At 41.3% G+C, this 17,682-nt stretch overlaps 1 protein-coding gene across 26 annotated transcripts in view; it reads left to right on the plus strand.

The window, feature by feature from the left end:
- LOC131473611 (regulating synaptic membrane exocytosis protein 1-like) overlaps positions 1-17,317 on the plus strand; it is an 80,025-nt gene extending 62,708 nt beyond the window's left edge. For 15 of the 26 annotated variants that reach the window (XM_058650913.1, XM_058650926.1, XM_058650929.1 and 12 more), the window contains 12 exons: positions 1,653-1,736; positions 4,585-4,650; positions 6,938-7,047; positions 8,046-8,164; positions 8,272-8,432; positions 8,971-9,185; positions 10,681-10,713; positions 12,070-12,229; positions 12,322-12,434; positions 12,544-12,645; positions 12,729-12,868; positions 13,487-17,317. In XM_058650913.1, coding sequence (XP_058506896.1) covers positions 1,653-1,736; positions 4,585-4,650; positions 6,938-7,047; positions 8,046-8,164; positions 8,272-8,432; positions 8,971-9,185; positions 10,681-10,713; positions 12,070-12,229; positions 12,322-12,434; positions 12,544-12,645; positions 12,729-12,868; positions 13,487-13,705 — 1,522 coding nt within the window. In that variant the 3' untranslated portion in view covers positions 13,706-17,317. The remainder of the gene's footprint in view (positions 1-1,652; positions 1,737-4,584; positions 4,651-6,937; positions 7,048-8,045; positions 8,165-8,271; positions 8,433-8,970; positions 9,186-10,680; positions 10,714-12,069; positions 12,230-12,321; positions 12,435-12,543; positions 12,646-12,728; positions 12,869-13,486) is intronic. The other 11 variants (XM_058650928.1, XM_058650935.1, XM_058650933.1 and 8 more) reach the window with 5 other exon arrangements.
- The last annotated feature ends 365 nt before the right edge of the window (positions 17,318-17,682 follow it).

The following is a 17,682-nucleotide window of genomic DNA, read 5'->3' on the forward strand; positions in this document are numbered from 1 at the left end:
GTGAGGAAAGTTATGTTGGTTAAAATGTTACTGGTTAACAATAATGTATAGTCCTATTTTACCATGAAAGGGATTGAGGTTGGGTCACTTGAAAATTTGTAGTCTACATAATAAAATTGATGATGTTTCTGAAATCCTGACTGGATATAAATTACATATACTTGCAATATCAGAGACTCACCTGAATCCAGCAATAAACAGTGAAGTATTGAAAATAGAGGGATATAATATGTATAGACTAGATAGGGGAACAACAAGGGGATGTGGGGTAGCTATCTATTGCCAAGATCATATTCCAGTTAAAAGTTAAAGAGGTGGAAGTATTGTGGATGCAGGTTCAACTTCCGTATATAAAACCAAGGTTAATAGGGTGCTGCTATAGACCTCCGAACGCAACTACAATGTACTTGAAAATATATGTACATAAGTGTTAGACAAAGCGTGTAATGCAAATTGTGAAACGTTTGTCATAGGGAACTTAAATATAGACTGGAATGTGAAAGATTGCCCGCTGAAAGCCAGACTCCTTTCTCTAGCAGATACATGTAATTTATCACAAGTGGTCAAGAAGGCTAGTAGAATATGCAGAAGAGTGTATGGAGTCAAATCTTCAACATGTATTGATTTAATATTTACAAATGTTTCTGAGCTGTGTTCAAAAGCAACTTCCACTCCAGTAGGCTGTAGCGACCACAACCTTATAGTTATTGGAAGAAAGATGAAAATACCCAAGAGGGGTCAGAAAATGATCTGCAAACAAATCTTTAATGAAAATAACTACCGTAATGAAGTGAGAGAGGTTGACTGGTCCGAAGTACTACAGGAGGAAGACCCAGGTCTTGCTTTGGGTGATCGTTTTGATCATTTACTACTCCCAATTGTGAATAAACAAGCTCCTGTCAGAAAGTTAACTGTGCAAAACTCTATGTCGCCTTGGTTAGATCAAGAACTTAAAGCACACATGATGGAGGTGGTGGTGAACGAGAATGTATCGTAAACTTAGAAACTTTGTAACAATGTTAAATCAAAATAATAAGAAGATGTATTATCATAAGAACATTTGCAGTATTAATATAGACAGCAAGTCAATTTGGATCATTCTTAATCACCTAATGGGAAAAGTGCGTAGATGTACACCATCTTTTCTAAGAGGCAGAGGGTAATTTTTATCACCAAACCAGTTGATAAAAGCGACTTACAATGCACTTATTGTAAGTCGCTTTGGATAAAAGCGTCTGCTAAATGACATGTAATGTAATGTAATGATATAGCTAACTATTTGAGTGTATTTCAGTGATAAAATTCAGAAATTAAATGATGGAATGGAGGTGAATGATAAGGGTCTAGAGCTCTCATCCAGGCTTATCACAAACAAAGTGATAAAGAATAAATGTTGTAATAAATAAACAATTATAGAGAACAAAGTTTGTTACATCAGGCTTTTTAGTCTTGATGTGTCAGTGTTGTGTTTACAGCTTGTTTCATTGCTCGTAAGTGGTTAAAAACGTACTTGTGGCATTGGCAGGCACGAAAAAACAGACATGGGCAGCTTTTCACTTCATGCATGGATCAGCATGGCTTTCTGATGATTTTACACTGGCTTGCTGATTTTATGGTCATATGGGTGATATGTTTTGTATGTGTACACATAGAAAATCATTGTCACGTACGCTGCCGCGGAGACGTCCGGCGAGTCCCAGGATTCTTATTCAACATGCTTCCCCTGAAGATGACAGGTATCCTTTAACGGAACTACAACAGCTTCCTCTTAGAGCTTGACTTGTGCCTTAAAGTCAAATGCCTTTATTGTAAAACCTTTGTTGTCGTGGAAGAATGTGGCAACATATCGTCAAGTTTTTTCTGTTATGTGAGAAAACATAATCCTCCTTATGTTTCCGCCTGAAGCCAGTAGGTCTTACTGGCTTCAGGCAGATGTCAAGCTCGATTTGCAGCCAACACTAATCTCTTCACAGAGTTCAGACACTTGTTAATAACTGGTTGTGACTTTCAACCTAGAACCTTTTTCCAAACCTTTATTCGACGTTATTAAATGATGTATCATGTGAAACAAATATCTCAGTTTAAAGCATTTTCAAAGAAATGGTAAACAATTTTGGGAAATGTGCTTGAATGTTCATGCTAGGTCAGGCAGGGGCCTTGCTTTACAGAGGCCACCATCTTGATCTGCCATGTTTCTGCAGCAGAAACATGCAGAAGCTTATAAATGTAAATCAAAATCATTGGATTGAATATCGAAAAGAGAATAATGTTGAATTCGATAACCAAAATCCAATGTATTGCATGCTTCTCCATGCACAGACTGGAAAAGCAGTCATGTTTCGGGTTATTTATTTCTTCTGTATAGGAGCAGATATGTGTTACACGGTTAGAAAATTCATTCATTTATTTATCTGTTAATCCCAGCTGACAATTGGCGAAAGGCGGGGTATACCCTGGACAGCTCGCCAGTCCAACAACCATCCCAGATAGAGAATTGCACGAAATAGCACAAATGTCCAGTTAACTGCTGTGTAGTTTAAAATGACTGTATTGGATTGATATCAGTATCGGAAGATACTCAAAAGTTGTGATACTGATATCAGTTTCAGACGCTAAAAAGTCATATCGTGCCATCCAGTCCACTGTAATTCCCTGATGCACATGGGAAAGTTCAATAACCTTTGGAGCAAAGCAGTATCATAGAAACTAATTTTCATGCTGCTATGTTTTCCAGCTGTATGTAACGTTGTGGAGAATATAATTGACAAAGCAGACAGATGAGAAGTATTTACAGCCTAAGCGAGGCAAAGCTTTGAGCAACAGTCTCTCCTGATCTAAAATGTGAGCACCCTTTTTCCACGAATATAGCTCAATGATAGCACCCCATATGTGTGTGTCTGCCATTAGCTTGTGCATGTGTTTGTTATTTGGAATTTCCTCCTTATTGCTGGTAAAACATGTTGCATTACTTTTTCCTGGCTACCAACCGTTGTGATAAAACACACCAAGAGAGGTAACTCCGACCCTGGCGTCCAAACATTAGCGTCATCCAAAGGTCTTGGACAACAGCTCAGTTTATCTTCAACTTGTTAGCCAATAATATAGTTTATAGTAGGAACACTCATGAGTCGGAACCAAACACATCATAGCCACATCTGGATGTTTCCAGTCCCAAAGTTAAATCAAAACTTGCTGTATCCCTGGCCATTGACCTTTGTCAAGTTGCTTCTAGGGAAGAGGCGTCACAATCCTCGGTATCGTTAGCGGTCCGATACTGGCCAAAAGATACAAATACCAAACTATCCATTGATACCATTCATGTAATGCAGATGGAGCATTGTGTTTCGCAAATGGCTGGTGATAGCTAGGTGCTATCGGACTTATATGGGTATCGGTACAAGCTCATGGTTTCCATTTCAGAGACAAAAAAGTAGTATTAAACTCCAGCTAATTAGGCTAATTAGCATGTGTATAACATACATGTGCGAAGGCTAATGATGTTAAACCTGTAGCGATCAACACAGCACATGTCATGTAAGTATATTTCCCAAAATGATTTACTTTTCTGTTGTTTTTTGCTTCAAACTTGTTTCAACTAAGTTTAATAATTTCTTGAACTTAACAAAATAAAAGATAGAATCATGAGGTATTTAAGATCTGGACACAGGGAAGAGTGACTGTAATATACAATGAATTGTTCCATCATTTGTGTAAAAAGGGAAGCTTGTGTGGCTTTTACTTTGTGGATGATATTTTTCCTGGTTTGTAGTTTGACGACAGGAGACTTTTAACCCCAGGGTTTTGTTTTATTATTGTGGTCGTCACTGTAGAGTTCTGTCCCGTTGCTTCTTCTTCTTCTTCTTCTTCTTGCTCCTTCCTTGGTGGTTTCTATAGCACCCAGTTTGTGCTGTTGTGAAGTGGTGGTAGTTTTGGTGTGAAATCCTTTCCTCGCTGATGCTTCGTTTGCTTCCCGCATTCTTCCAACGTCTCCGTTTTTTGTTCAGGGGAATTTGCAGCTTCTGTGTGCGCTCACCTTTCTCCTGTTCAGTCTTTGATTAGGTCTGTGTCTTCAGGGCTTAGTAATGACTCCGTGGTGACTTAAAAATTTCAATTTCAAGTGTGTGTGCGAGCAAGCGTGCGTGCGCGGCACCTTGGTGGTGATGCATGTGTCATGTTTGTACTTTTCATGTCCATGAATGGAGAATACGGATGCTACTTCCCGCCCAAGAAACTTTAATTCACCTCAGTACAAAGACGAGGTACATGCACACTCTGTCTACTCTGTGCGCACACACTTAACCAGTGCTTCACGATGATGTGACACCCCCGTTATTCATTACACCAACCTGCCATGCATCACAGCACGGCTCCCATTTCCTGTTTTCCACATCATAAACTTATAAGGCCAATGCCAGCACCACTGACAGAATCAGATTCTTCTTCTTCTGTTCTCGATGATTTATCGTCCATCATGGTCTCTTCCATTCTTCCATCCATCCATCCATCCATCTATCAATTTGTTCCATTTTTTCTTTTCTTTTTTGGTTCTTGTATTGCTCCTTTTGCTCATACACCATTCTCCAGACAGCCTGGGACCTTGGAAACACCTGAATGTCAGACTCTTGGCAGGAAGCTCTCTGACAGTGGCAGGTAAGGCGTCGACCACTGGTTGAACACATGTCAAAGGTCACTCTACGACCTCGTCTCCCTAAAAAACTGATGTTCCCACATGACTAAAAAGCATCTACTGATGGGATAAAGATGGGATCTTTTGGCATCAACTGGAAAATTAGGGTGTGGAAGAATAATGAAATTTTGTGGCTGGTTCGACATTTAAACTAGAGGTAGATCGATTAATCGGGCCATTATTTGCCATTTTTAACAAAGAGCATTGCTTTTATGATGACCTGTTAATATTTAGTTCATACATGATTATTTTAATTGAAAATACTGCATATAATAGACATTAAATGCAACTGGTTACTGAAGTATTATTTGTTATCATTAAACCGTTATATTTAATCAGATGGAGGTAAAAAAGAAAATAGACTGAATATGGGTAAAACAAAATAGCCCATTAGCTGCAATCTGAGTTGTAAAAATCATTTTTTTGTCATAGAAAATCTGTCAACCTCTAATTTGAATGAAAAACAATTAAAAATGTTCATATTTAAAGCTTTTTGTGAAGCAATTCCAGACGCTTAACGATGACTAAATTCAAATTTAAATAGCTTGATCCTTCCTGCAAACTTCTGCTCATCTTTCATTTAACCCATTTTGGATTATTTATTTTTCTCTTTGTTTTTCCGTTACTTTTCCTCGCTCTTCCGTTTCCATTTTTTTTTCCTTCTTCCTGTTTTTTCTTCCCGTTCTCGTTCCTTGCATGCTGCTGCTGCTGCTGCTGCTGCTGCTGCTGCTCATGCATCTGCTCTGGGTTTGTATCGCTCGTTTGCGTGTACGTAGCAGAATGAAGCCCACCTCAATATTAAGGGGCTCCCGAGGGAAAAAGGCCCCACTTCGGCCCACTGGTAAGGAGATTCTCCCCCCCACCCAGAGTGTGTGCCCTCCCTCATCTCCAGGCCACAGACAAAGTGTCACTCCTACATGATTGTGTTTATTTGTTTGTGTCTCTGTGACTTTGTCTTTGCCACAACTGAGCCTCAGCTGCTGCTTCTCTGTGTTTGTGTATTTACTGTAAGTCTTTTTGTATCAGTGTAACTTCTGTGTGTGTGTGAAACTTGAATATGAAATGTTAAACAGGGTCAATTTGTTAAACATCAGCGTAAAATAATTATCAATTAGAACATTATTCATAGAATTTGCATACTATCATATGCAGGTAGATAGTTTGAAAATCCAATACTGAATGAACCAAAAGACTTAAATAGGAGGAGTTACACATTCCCTTTTCCACAAGTTAAACATAATAATATAATTGTATAACTTAATCAAGTACATTTCTAAAATTACAGCTCCTTTAAGTTTCATGGCAGAGCTAATAATGACGTCCCATCCAGGTTAAGTTCGCACAAGTTTACCCAGAGTTTCACATGTCAGGTTATGAGGTGTTCGAGGTTAGCATTATAGCTAGTTCTGCTCACTAGCAGGCTAATCAAGTCCTATCGAATGAACACAACACAATGTCCATAGACACTAGTAACACAGAAACAAGTGTATGACTTTAAAGTGACAGAATTGATTAAAAAACAACAACTTTAGTTACACTGTTTTTAGTCAAAGCAGCCATTTTGAATTGTGACTTTGGGGTATGAGGAGTTAGAAACAGTTGATGACTTGGAATTAACAACTTCCTGAGCGTCCTACTCATAAATGGGAAAATACAACTTCCAAGTACAACTGGATGCACTATAACATGCTCTAATTGGATCTAAAAAATGTAACACTTAGAGCTGTGAAATGCATTAGAAAACAAAGGTGTCATGGATCACTTAGGTGTTTTGTGAGAATGGATGAGAAAGAATGAGTATGTGCAGAATGACTGGATTAATGCTTTGCGGCTTTCACTTTCCTCTGTGTTCTTTCACTCTTGAAAATCTTTGATTTGCAGCAACAACAAAAAAAAATCCTAAACAAGCTTCACTTTGTTGCCACTGATTCTTCACTATAGTCGTTGCTGTTCTTCCATGTTTTTTCCGTCAGCCACTTCCTGTTGGCTTTACTTTTTTAGGTTTAACTTTACATTTTGAGGTTTTAATGTGTACAGGATGACCCCTGACCTGCCAGTTTCAGGTGCTAGGCCCACGTTTAACTTGAATGTTGTTTTCTCTCCCCTTTTTTCTTTATTCCCATTCCTTTCATCCTTGTCTATATTCATCCCTCCTTTCTTTCTCTCTTCACTCACCATTTCTCCTCCCCACTGGTCGTGTCCTTCCTCCCTCCTCTCTATCTGCCTCACTGTCTCGTCACGGTGTTTTAGGGGCCACCTCCAAGGTGGTGCGTCTCTTTCCTCCTCAGTGACGTCCTCCTCAGCTCGCAAAGTGAGGCAGCTCCCGCAGCTTCCCCCCAAGAGCAGCACTGTAGAACAAGGTGCGTGTGTGTGCAGCCAAGTTCTGTTTGATTATCAAGCTGAAAGCTGGAGTAAGCTAACGTTTTTGGATGGAGGTCCTCTGGTCTGAGATGCAATATCTCCATCTATTAGATCTATTTTCCAACTGTTAGGTCTTTTTATAGGTTGCTTTGCAGCATAGGCATTTGCTGGAAAAAGGGTAATTTCCAAGTATGCATAGCTACTTAGTAGAGCAGCCAATAGGAGGCAAACTCTGTCTCTGAAGTGTCTGATAATTGGTCATAGTCGCATAGGATGGATTCCCACAAAGCTGGAAACACATCCTAAGTGAGGTATAGAAGTGTAGTTTTCTCATATCACTTGATGTACGTCATGCTGAAAAGTCGTTGTGGAATTGTTGATTGACAACAACAAAGACGTGTCACCTACCCCAGTTTTTAGAAAGCACTGGTCTATAAAAAGGCCAGAAGAAGGAAGTTAATATAGTTTAAATGAGTGCTTGTTGTGGGAGAAGCACGATGACGAGGAGAATCGTATGAGTAGAAGTCACTGGACTTCCTAATTGAGACAAATGCAGATTTTAAGCCGTAACCATCTGAGGATACGTTGGTTGTGTGAGGGATTAGATCACATCAACTACACAGGAAGTGTATGGTTCTTACCCCACCACTAGAGGCTAGGCTCTTCAATGGAATCCACTTAATTGAAGCTGAGTAAACAACTGAGTAAAAAAAAAACACATTGAAAAGTGAAATGCAATCGTCTGATGTCAGAAGCTTGGTCATCATTAGGGGACAGTTGGGAATCGGAAAATGGTAGTTACGATAAATATCATGTAGAAGCACTATTTGTCCAGACATTGAAACTGACCAACGAGGAACCTTTTATCCCGACTAACCAGTGTCCATGCCAGAAACCAATGGGAATGCAGCTTTGTTTCACCATTTTAAATATTAGAAATGTTTAGTAAAGGTTCGTTTACAGTTTAATCATGAGTACATTGTGTGTTTGTGTGTAGCCCTGGTAGCAGAGGAGCGTGTCCGTCAGCTCCAGATGAGGGTGCATTCCAACCGGGTGTCGGCTGCCTCCACGTCCAGCCAACAGGACCTGGACAGAGCCCTCAAGAACAAACGCGAGGTGGATCATCAACTTTTTCGTTATTATTATTTTTTTGTATTTCTATTTAAAACAAACTCAGCAGACAGTTCCAGACATAATCGGTAAGTATGTGTGTTTTCATGCAGCTCTACAAAGATCAGAGGAGGAGCAGTGAAAACGTTTCCCATAAGTCCTCAGACAGTGATGTCAGCGACGTGTCAGCCATCTCTCGAACCAGCAGTGCCTCTCGCATCAGTAGCACCAGCTACATGTCCATCCAGTCAGAGAGACCCCGGGGACGCTTCAGGTACACACACACAATCACACACTCTCCATGTTTACGTCTCAATTAAAAAAGGTCCAATATACGAGATTTTGCCTCATAAGCCTCATAATATCTTTGGTAATCATTTTGGTTCCACTTGAATGCAACAGTAAACACATTAATTGTAAAGAAGGCAAAGTATCTCACTGAAGCCGACTCTAAATTTACTTCCAAACTAAGATCATTTTTTAGCTGAAAAAGGCTCATTAAAGTTAATATTGGTGTGGCATTTTCGCAATGGAGCCTTAAAAACAGTGAAAAAGGCTCCAAAAACAGTCATTGATTCCACAATTTGATAATCAATGAATGGGTTTGAGTCTATTTTTAGCAATGAAAACACTTTGTGTGATCTAAATATTTGAGAGCATCATCTAATATTTTATGAATGTAATTGGATTCTTCAACTCCAACAATTAGTTGCACTCAGGTATTGTATATTGGACCATTAAGGTGTTATTACAACCCTATGAAATAAGGTCAGCATTGAATGACATTATATGACTGGTTTGGTAAATCTCAGTCGGGCCATGCGCGCAACGGGCCGCCACATGATGAAAAGCACCAGCGTGAGTGGTGAGATCTACGGCATGGAGCACACCGACGGCAGCCAGTCAGACACCGCACTGGGAAGCCTGGGGAGCGGGATCAAGAAGCGGCGCTCGAGCCTCAGCCAGCGCGTCGTCGCCATCCTCCCATCCAGACGCAGCCGAAGTACCTCGCAATTGAGCCAGACAGGTGAGGGATCTGACCACCCCCAACAACCCAGATAATCTGACAATATATCAACAAAATAACATATTCCCAGATATTATTGGTTTTTCATTCTCACTTTATAGACATTAAGTGGAAATATAATCTCAGAATGATTTTAGGACATTAGTGTAATTACTGTAAATAAATAACACTGGTGTCAAAGAGACTGGACGCCTTTTACAGGATCTAATCTACTTCTTTGCCCTTGGATGATGAAGGACGACATTAAATAAATGCAATTAAAAAAAATATCAAGAAGGCTGATGCAGCAATCTTTACAGGAAAACTTTTCTCTATAGAATTTATTGGTGGTTGCAGAATTTTCAAATCAGTCTAATGGCATTCTTGTTTGTAGAGGAATTTGACTATCGCTGGGGCAGCAATAGCTCAGTCGTACTCAGTGGTAGTGTTCTACAAGAGGTCACTTCTAAGGTCTTATTCAGACCTGGTCTTAATAGCCACAAATTAGCAGCACTGATGTTCACCATTCACTCAGTGTATTTGAGCCCCAAATGAGTTTTATGGCACAAAAAAAGAGTCTTAAACTCAATTAATTTTTCATGTATTAGCAGCTACTGTTAGCAACTACTCTCGCAATATGCTGTGGCATCAGTATTTGTTGATAACAGCTTCCGTAGCCAGAAGCTAAGTTATCATTGGTTGACATTAGCTGCTAACTGTGGACATCAGTGTAAGACATTTGCAGCTACTGTAGCTAGTAGCTAAGGCATTGGTGTTTGACGTTAGTGGCTATTGTAGCTAGAGGCTGTGCCATGAACAGCTAATGTAGCCAGGCGCTACAGCATAGGTGTTATCAGACCCAAATGCAGGACGGTAAGTAAAAGAGTTTATTTTTAAGCACACAAAAACGTGAACAGGCACGAAGATCCTCAAACATGCGCAAAGAGCGCAGGCACGAGATCAACGTGGTACAGAACACTGACTGGAACAGGTAAATAGAGATTAGCAGAGTCACAGAAGCACATACGTGCAAATAATCCCACAGAACTGCGAACCACAAAAAAACTGGAGGAGCGAGCTCAAAAAACACATGTAGCTCTAGTGACGGACGAAGACAAACTCACAACCAGACAAAGGAAGGGGGAGTGGTTAAATACACTGAGGAATCAGGGAGACGACGAACAGCTGTGACGAACAAGACACAGGTGAACCAGGTTGGGTAATCACAGAGGGGAGTGAAGTGCACGCAGACAAGGGACGAAAAAGACTTCAAAATAAGAGTGAATTTCACAATAAAATGACATTGACAATGGAACATGACAGGTGTCAAATTTTAGCAAAACAGTGTCTGGTTTGTCGTAGCTACTTAAGTCAAACAAGATAGAAAATGTAATAACCCACAGTCAGTTTTTTTTGCTGTTTCATCTCCGCTTCACTGATTAAAACTTTGTGTAGGGTTTTTTTCTGATGTTGTTGTTGTTTATGGTATTTGTTGTTGTTGTGTGTGTTATTTCAGAAGCGGCGGGTAAGGCGGTGGACAGACAGAAAGGTAAAGCAATAGTTAAGACAGACAGACAGACACATTGAAGAGTGAGCAGATAGACACGAACATAGGACAAAATGTAGTAAATCAAATTTTTTTTTTTAGTTTATTTTTCTGTTTCCTCTTTTTTATTAAGACTTATTAACATAAATGTTGATAAGTGTTAAAATACCAGTGTGTAGGATTTAAGTTTGAATTTATTGTCTAAAAATATGTTTTAATTTATTTCATTATCTTTTGAAATTAAGAACATTTGTCCGCCATGTTTGTACAGTAGCCCAGAAAGGACAATTCAAACACTGGCCATCTGAAGGCCACCTTACTTTCGAATGGTGCCTTCAAATGGGACCTTTTTTTAAATGAGAAGTTTTGAACATGACACCTGGTGGCACCACACAGCTAGCATGCTAACGCAATGCAATAGATAGAGGACAAAAATAGTAGATTGGGAACCTTTTTCAAGTCAAGACAAATGAATATATCACTGACTACCAACATTTTTTTTAAGCATTAGCAAAAATGTCAGAACTTATGAACCATGAGCTTTTAGGAGCTTTCAACACAAGGGATTTATCATCTTACCTACTTGTGTATTTAATTGGCTGTAATATGCAACTTCACTAAATCCTACACATTGGTTTTTAAGAAACACAAGCGCAGACAGTTAGGAAACCTCAGAGAGAAAGTGTAGCTTTTTGAGACAGACAAAAAAAGTCCCCAGCACCTTCAGCCCTTCCTGAATTCTGTCTCTGGCACGCTTCCTCACTCCACCCTCTCCCTCCACCATCATGTTTTAAAGGCTGGTCCAACTCCAGAAGAAGCCTGCTTGTTTAAAAAAATATGTGTATTTTTACAATCCCAACTGCAAGTTCAATTTCGGTCACTGCAAAATCTGAACATGGACGTGTTGTGTTTATGACAAAACCAGCAGGCTTTCTCCTCACTGTTAATGGTTCCTTCACTCTCACCTTTACACCCTTGCTTCACCTTCAAGGTATGATGAGTAGACCCTGACTCTCTGCATCTAGCTCTTCCTCCAGTGACCTCACCACCTGTAAAATAACCAAGAAAGTTTCCAAGACTTTGACCTGGCAACATGTTCATGTATATGTTCTCTAAAGTATTTCTCTAAATGTATTTTACCTTTAAATCGTTCAAGAAATTGGTGAAGTCACTATGGGATCTGAAATGTGCATGGGTAATGTAAAGTATTGAATTTTTCATTGTATACAAATGTAGAATCTAGTTGGAGTGTTGGGTAGGTATGACATGAGATGCCTGATAACTGGTAGCAGCCTTGGATTGGATGTCTCACACACAAAGAGCAGAGGCTCAAACCCCTCTTCTCTGTGTTTGCCACAGAGGCGTCAACAGGTAAGAAAGGCAAAGGCAGCAGCAGCATCCAGAGGAGTGTGGAGACGGGAATGGCGGTGGAGTATCCTCGAGGAGGCTCAGCCATGAACCGGCAGGCCAGCAGAGAGTCCACTGACGGCAGCATGAACAGCTACAGCTCTGAGGGGAAGTATGTGAACCACCGATCCACACATTATGTACTTTTTGACATCACAGGGAATGTTCTGATGATAAAAACACGTGTTTGTGTTTGTGTGTCAGTCTGATCTTCTCAGGGATGCGGTTGGGTGCTGACAGTCAGTTCAGTGACTTCCTGGATGGTTTAGGCCCTGGTCAGCTGGTGGGCCGGCAAACGCTGGCAACACCTGCCATGGGTGAGTGAGGACTCATCTACTCTAAATTTCTCCTCAATAAATAGAAAGCATCTTCTAATTATTTCATGTGTGGCAATGTTTTAATGATTTCCATCCCCTGCATGTACAGGTGATGTCCAGATTGGTCTGATGGATAAGAAAGGCCAGCTGGAGGTGGAGGTGATCAGGGCACGAGGCCTTACCCCCAAACCAGGCTCCAAATCCCTCCCAGGTAACACCCATTCTCCTGATTTTCTTCTTTCGCCATCTTTTTGGATATTCATTTTTATATTAACTCAACCCCTCCATTGCCAGCTCCCTACGTGAAGGTGTATCTTCTGGATAATGGAACATGTAAAGCCAAAAAGAAAACCAAGATTGCACGAAAGACTCTGGAGCCTCTCTACCAGCAGCACTTGCTCTTCGAGGAGAGTCCGCAGGGCAAAGTGCTTCAGGTAATGTTCTGCTTTTGGGTTTTTTTGTGGATGTGTGGACAAGAGTAATTGCAATACTACTTAGGCCTTGTCCACAGGGAAACAGAGCTTTTCCTAGACAATGCCATGCATTTGGTACAGGACAAGTACCAAAATGACCAGATCTGGTACTTTTTGGGTAACCCTAACCCTCGCCCCAACTGTTCACTTTTTGGCACCTTGGGGTACCAGAGTAAAATGGTATGGTCTGGGTGGAGCTAAACCTGCTCCCTTGGTTGGTGTTTCTTCAATGGCCGCGGTCATTACATATCACTCATACAAAGCTTGACGAGTTGAGAAAAACAAAATCGACTACAAATCAAGCTGGGAAAAAAGAGCTGCTGGATGTCCTCCGTTGTAGTCTGTTGTGCCGTGTTCAGTTGTCCTCATTTGTTGTCATTGCACCGGTACATCACGCTACATATCTCACTGACGTGGCCTGACCCACCCAAACCGCACCATGATGGAAATGCGGCTTTTGACGTTGTTTGGATAGGACATAACCTTTGTATTGTACTGAGGTGAATCTGTAGGTTTACTCACTTGTAAGAACAATCCTGGTTGTCATGTGTCTAAAAATTATTATCTTTCTACTTCCAGGTGATAGTATGGGGTGACTACGGACGATTGGACCACAAATGTTTCATGGGTGTAGCACAGATCCTGTTGGAGGAACTGGACCTCTCAAGCACGGTGATCGGCTGGTACAAACTGTTTCCGCCATCGTCATTGGTGGACCCTACATTAGCTCCACTTACACGACTGGCATCTCAGACGTCATTGGACAGCTCAGGACCGCCGCCAGGCGTTCGGTCCTAGTGACCGGATAGCGATTCGCAAAACCCCCCAGCCCCCCACACAACACCCCTTAAAATTACAAAACAATGGACCACATGCTACTGGACCACAGCTGAGCCGAGGGCGAGATCCCAAACCACGAGAACAAACATGAAAAGCCCTCGGTGAACCAGTGAAAAGCCAGACGGAGAGACAGGGAATGAGAGAGAGAAAGAGAGAAGGAGAGACAGAACTAGCCAATCAAAGCTTAGCTGGAGTCTGACAATCATGTCTCACACCTTCCCTCTTCCCCCTCCTTACACCGTTTTGTTTCAAGAGCTTTGCTTTGCTTTGTTTTCTCCTCTGAACCCACAGTGGTAGAGATTTCTGTCCAACATTCTCTCTACTGTTTCCTTTCTATTTCTTTCTTTCTTTCTTTTCGTCTAACCTTTTTGCGCAGCCCCTATCAGAACGCTCAATCCAAGTAGAGTCCTCCTCCTCCAGCCACGGTAGCGCCCCGGCCAATCAGAGTAGAGCGTACTGCGAGGTCACAGGGACGAGGAGTCTAAACAATGTGTGGGTTGTTAGTTAGTAGCAAAACGGATACAGCGTTGTGCTGCTGTACTGTTACCGTAGTAACAAGTGTTGTAGACGAGCACGAGGGGTAGAGGTCTGGCACAGTTTGGTGGCCCCTTCAAACGTGAAGGGCAGCCTGCACATGCACGTGCACATTCTTAGCCTTGTTGTGAGATAGATACGAAAGCAAGCACAAGAAACGGTCGACTCCTTTATGCGGAGAAACTGAAAGTTAAAGAAAACACAGGCCAAATTAAAGGGGATATATGTGAAATATGTACGGCGGCGACATTTGAAATGGTTACTACAATCCCGAGTACAATATGTTAGAACGTAGTTGCCACAACACGAAAACACTGAGCTGAACGAACACCTAGCCTTGCACTGTGTGTGTGCACAAACCCAACTGTCCCATTATCACATGACAAAAAGAGACAACAATAACGAGCCGTAAAAATGCTACATAATTTAAATATCCACCAACAACATATACAAGATGTTAGCTAACCTTGGATATCTTGGGAATCTCCACGGCTGACTCTTTTTCTTGGCCCCTGGTCAAGACCTTTTTTAGTGAGGTACTGAGGGTTTCTAGGTTTGGTAACGTTCGGAAATATCTGACCCAAAGCCTCTGAAATGCAGCTCATTGTGTTTGACGTATGTCGAGATCAGACTACGCAATTTTTTTGTCTTTCACGATGGTCATTGTGTCAGATTATCAATCAGAGTGGCCGTGGCAACACTTCAAATTTGATCCTCAACCAACCAGCGAAAAAAAGGATTGTAGACCCATTCCTGGGTGTCACAAAGAGGACGGTATGGACTATTTGTCCTTTAGAGAGAACTTGGAAGATAACTTCTCTTCACCATGTGAAGCACTGTTACCCTATTGGTCCAGGAGCACAGGAGTCAGGAAAATGGAAAGAATTAGAATTAGAATTAGAAAACTATATTCATTCATTCATACAATTTGAACATGCCAGACGTTGTGGAGTCTGCCAGACACCAAATCTCTGTTCTCCAATTATGTTACACTACATGTCTGTTCATCACTCCCGTCGTTTATAATTTGGTCAAGACCAAATCACTTGAAAATCAGCAAGGAGTTATCAATCATGGCTATAGATGCGTTGGTCCCATTCCTGGGCGTCACGAAGAGGACACTATGGACTGTTTCTCCTCCTTCTCCTACTTGAAAATCGGCGTAAATTTGCATAGTCTGATCCCGACAATACTCTCGGCGGCTACAAACCGCGACCAAAACGTAAGTGTCACAAGTCTGTGTCTCTGATGACACATGGCATCATGTTGCTATGATACATTTCTTACATATATCCCCTTTAACTATTTGCTTATTGAAAAATCTTGACTCGTTTTATTTCTTTGTCTTTTTCGTTGTTTTTGCGTGAAAGTTCAGACTGGTACCATACGGTGCAGACTCCCTCTTGTTTTTGTGTACGTTTCATTGTTTTCCGAGCGACGGTGTCAAAGGCCGTCAACAACGGTCTCGCTACAATCACCCGAACAATCTCCACCCAGTCCCCTCCCCCACCCCTCCACGACCCCCCCCCCCAAACCCTCTATCTCCCCCTGTAGGAGGGAGCAGCATGACTCGGGAAATCCCGCGACCCCCCAGCCCCCCAAGCTGCATGCACGTTTCTTTTCGTTCTGTTCGTTCTCTCTCTCTCTTATTTTTTTGGTTCGTTTTCTATTTCCGTTTTTACTCTCTCTTTTTTCTTTCTTTGTTTGTTTCGTTTTTGTTTTGTTTTGTAAAACTCGAAGATGAGACAAAAATTCAAAACAGAACAAATTATCAGAAAAAAAAACAGAAAACAGAAAAAAGACTAGAATATGTGTGTTAGTTCCACATACTTTTAGGCCAGCTTGTATGTTGCATGTTCTTGTACAGTTTGCTCGTACTGAATATGAATACAAACCGAGAAAAGCCAAGCCATCCCCACCCCCTAGCAGGAGCGGACCAATGGGGAAAGGGGGGCAACTCCACCTAGGCCACGCCTACCACTCTGGGTCTAAATATCCATATTAGGGTGAAAAAAACGGATTATTTTGATTGCGTTTTTTTTTTTTTTATGTTGGAACCCTTTTGAAACAACAACAACAACAGTGCTGTTTTGTAGTACTAATTCTACTCGAGCCCCTGGCGTCTCCGAGGATGTAAAACTGTAGTCGGGGCTAGAGACCGAGATAGAGAATGTGTGTATAACAGCTAAATGTATATGAAGTATCCTTATGAGTTTGACAGAAATGATAAAGATATAGATATATGAATTATAAAAAAAGAAAAAAAGAAAAGAGTGTATGACTGCACACCAGTCACCGACACACACACACACGTGCACGCACACACACACGCGACACCTTGTACATACAAATCAGGACGAGCGGCGCGAGTAGAGTTTGAAGATTTGAACAAATAGATAAATAAATGATTTAAACAAAAAAGGGGGGGGGAAAAAAAGGAAAGAAACACACAAACATTCCTGGTCTTGTTGAGGGGGAAGTCGACGTCCTGTGCTCGAGCTGCTGAGCGGCGTCGAGCCACAGGGGGGCACTCAAAAGGCCTTTATTTTTGTCCCCTCCACCGTCAGAAGAAAAACTAGCAGAAACCAATTAGAACAAAAGTTTAATTTCTTCTCCTCAAACTCCTTCCCCACCACCACCGCACCCCCCTCCCCGCACTTTCACCCCCTGTTTATTACTATTGGTTTGGACTGGACTTCTGAAACCAATGAGGTTTTTTGCAAAACATATTTTTGCGGATGCTTTTGTTGAAAACCCGCGGCGGTGTGGCCGACTGCCTTTTCCTTTGTCAGTATTACTCCAGGGATACTGATTGTTTACAGCCCGTGGCTCCTCCCCCACGCCCCGCCCCCGCCCCCCACACTCCCAAAATAACCACGATTCTAGACGAAAGACGAAGTATTCACTGCAACAGTTCTTGTTTGTATAACAGATGTGGCTCTACTGATGTGTATGTTTTATATTCAAGAGTTCATTTTTATTATTTACAAATAAAAGAGTGTGTGGAAGAAGACGATCATGGCTTTTTCAAACAGACTGGTCTCTGGTTTATTGTGGAGAATGTGCTTTTTGTTCCTATTGTGTTTGAAATCCCACAATGTTCTAGGTTTGTCTTGGATCCACAAGATTTAACAAAAGGTAAGAGAATTGCAATTTTTCCTGTTTACATACAGAAATTCCGAGGTCTCACCTGCAGCTGGGCTCCTATTGGACGACAGCAGCTGTCAATCACACTGGTGTCCACTCACGTGTGACCTAGTTTTGTTATTGTCTGTTTTCCTGAAGACGTAAAAGTCGCAGTAACAGAAATCTTAAACTAATCATGGAAATGTGTTGAAGTGAGAAGTAGAAGCTAATTTTCCTGTAGACTCCAATTCAAACTGACTTCTTATCGCAGTTAG

The sequence above is a fragment of the Solea solea genome, chromosome 15 (assembly GCF_958295425.1).
Source record: "Solea solea chromosome 15, fSolSol10.1, whole genome shotgun sequence".
Taxonomy (NCBI): Eukaryota; Metazoa; Chordata; class Actinopteri; order Pleuronectiformes; family Soleidae; genus Solea; species Solea solea.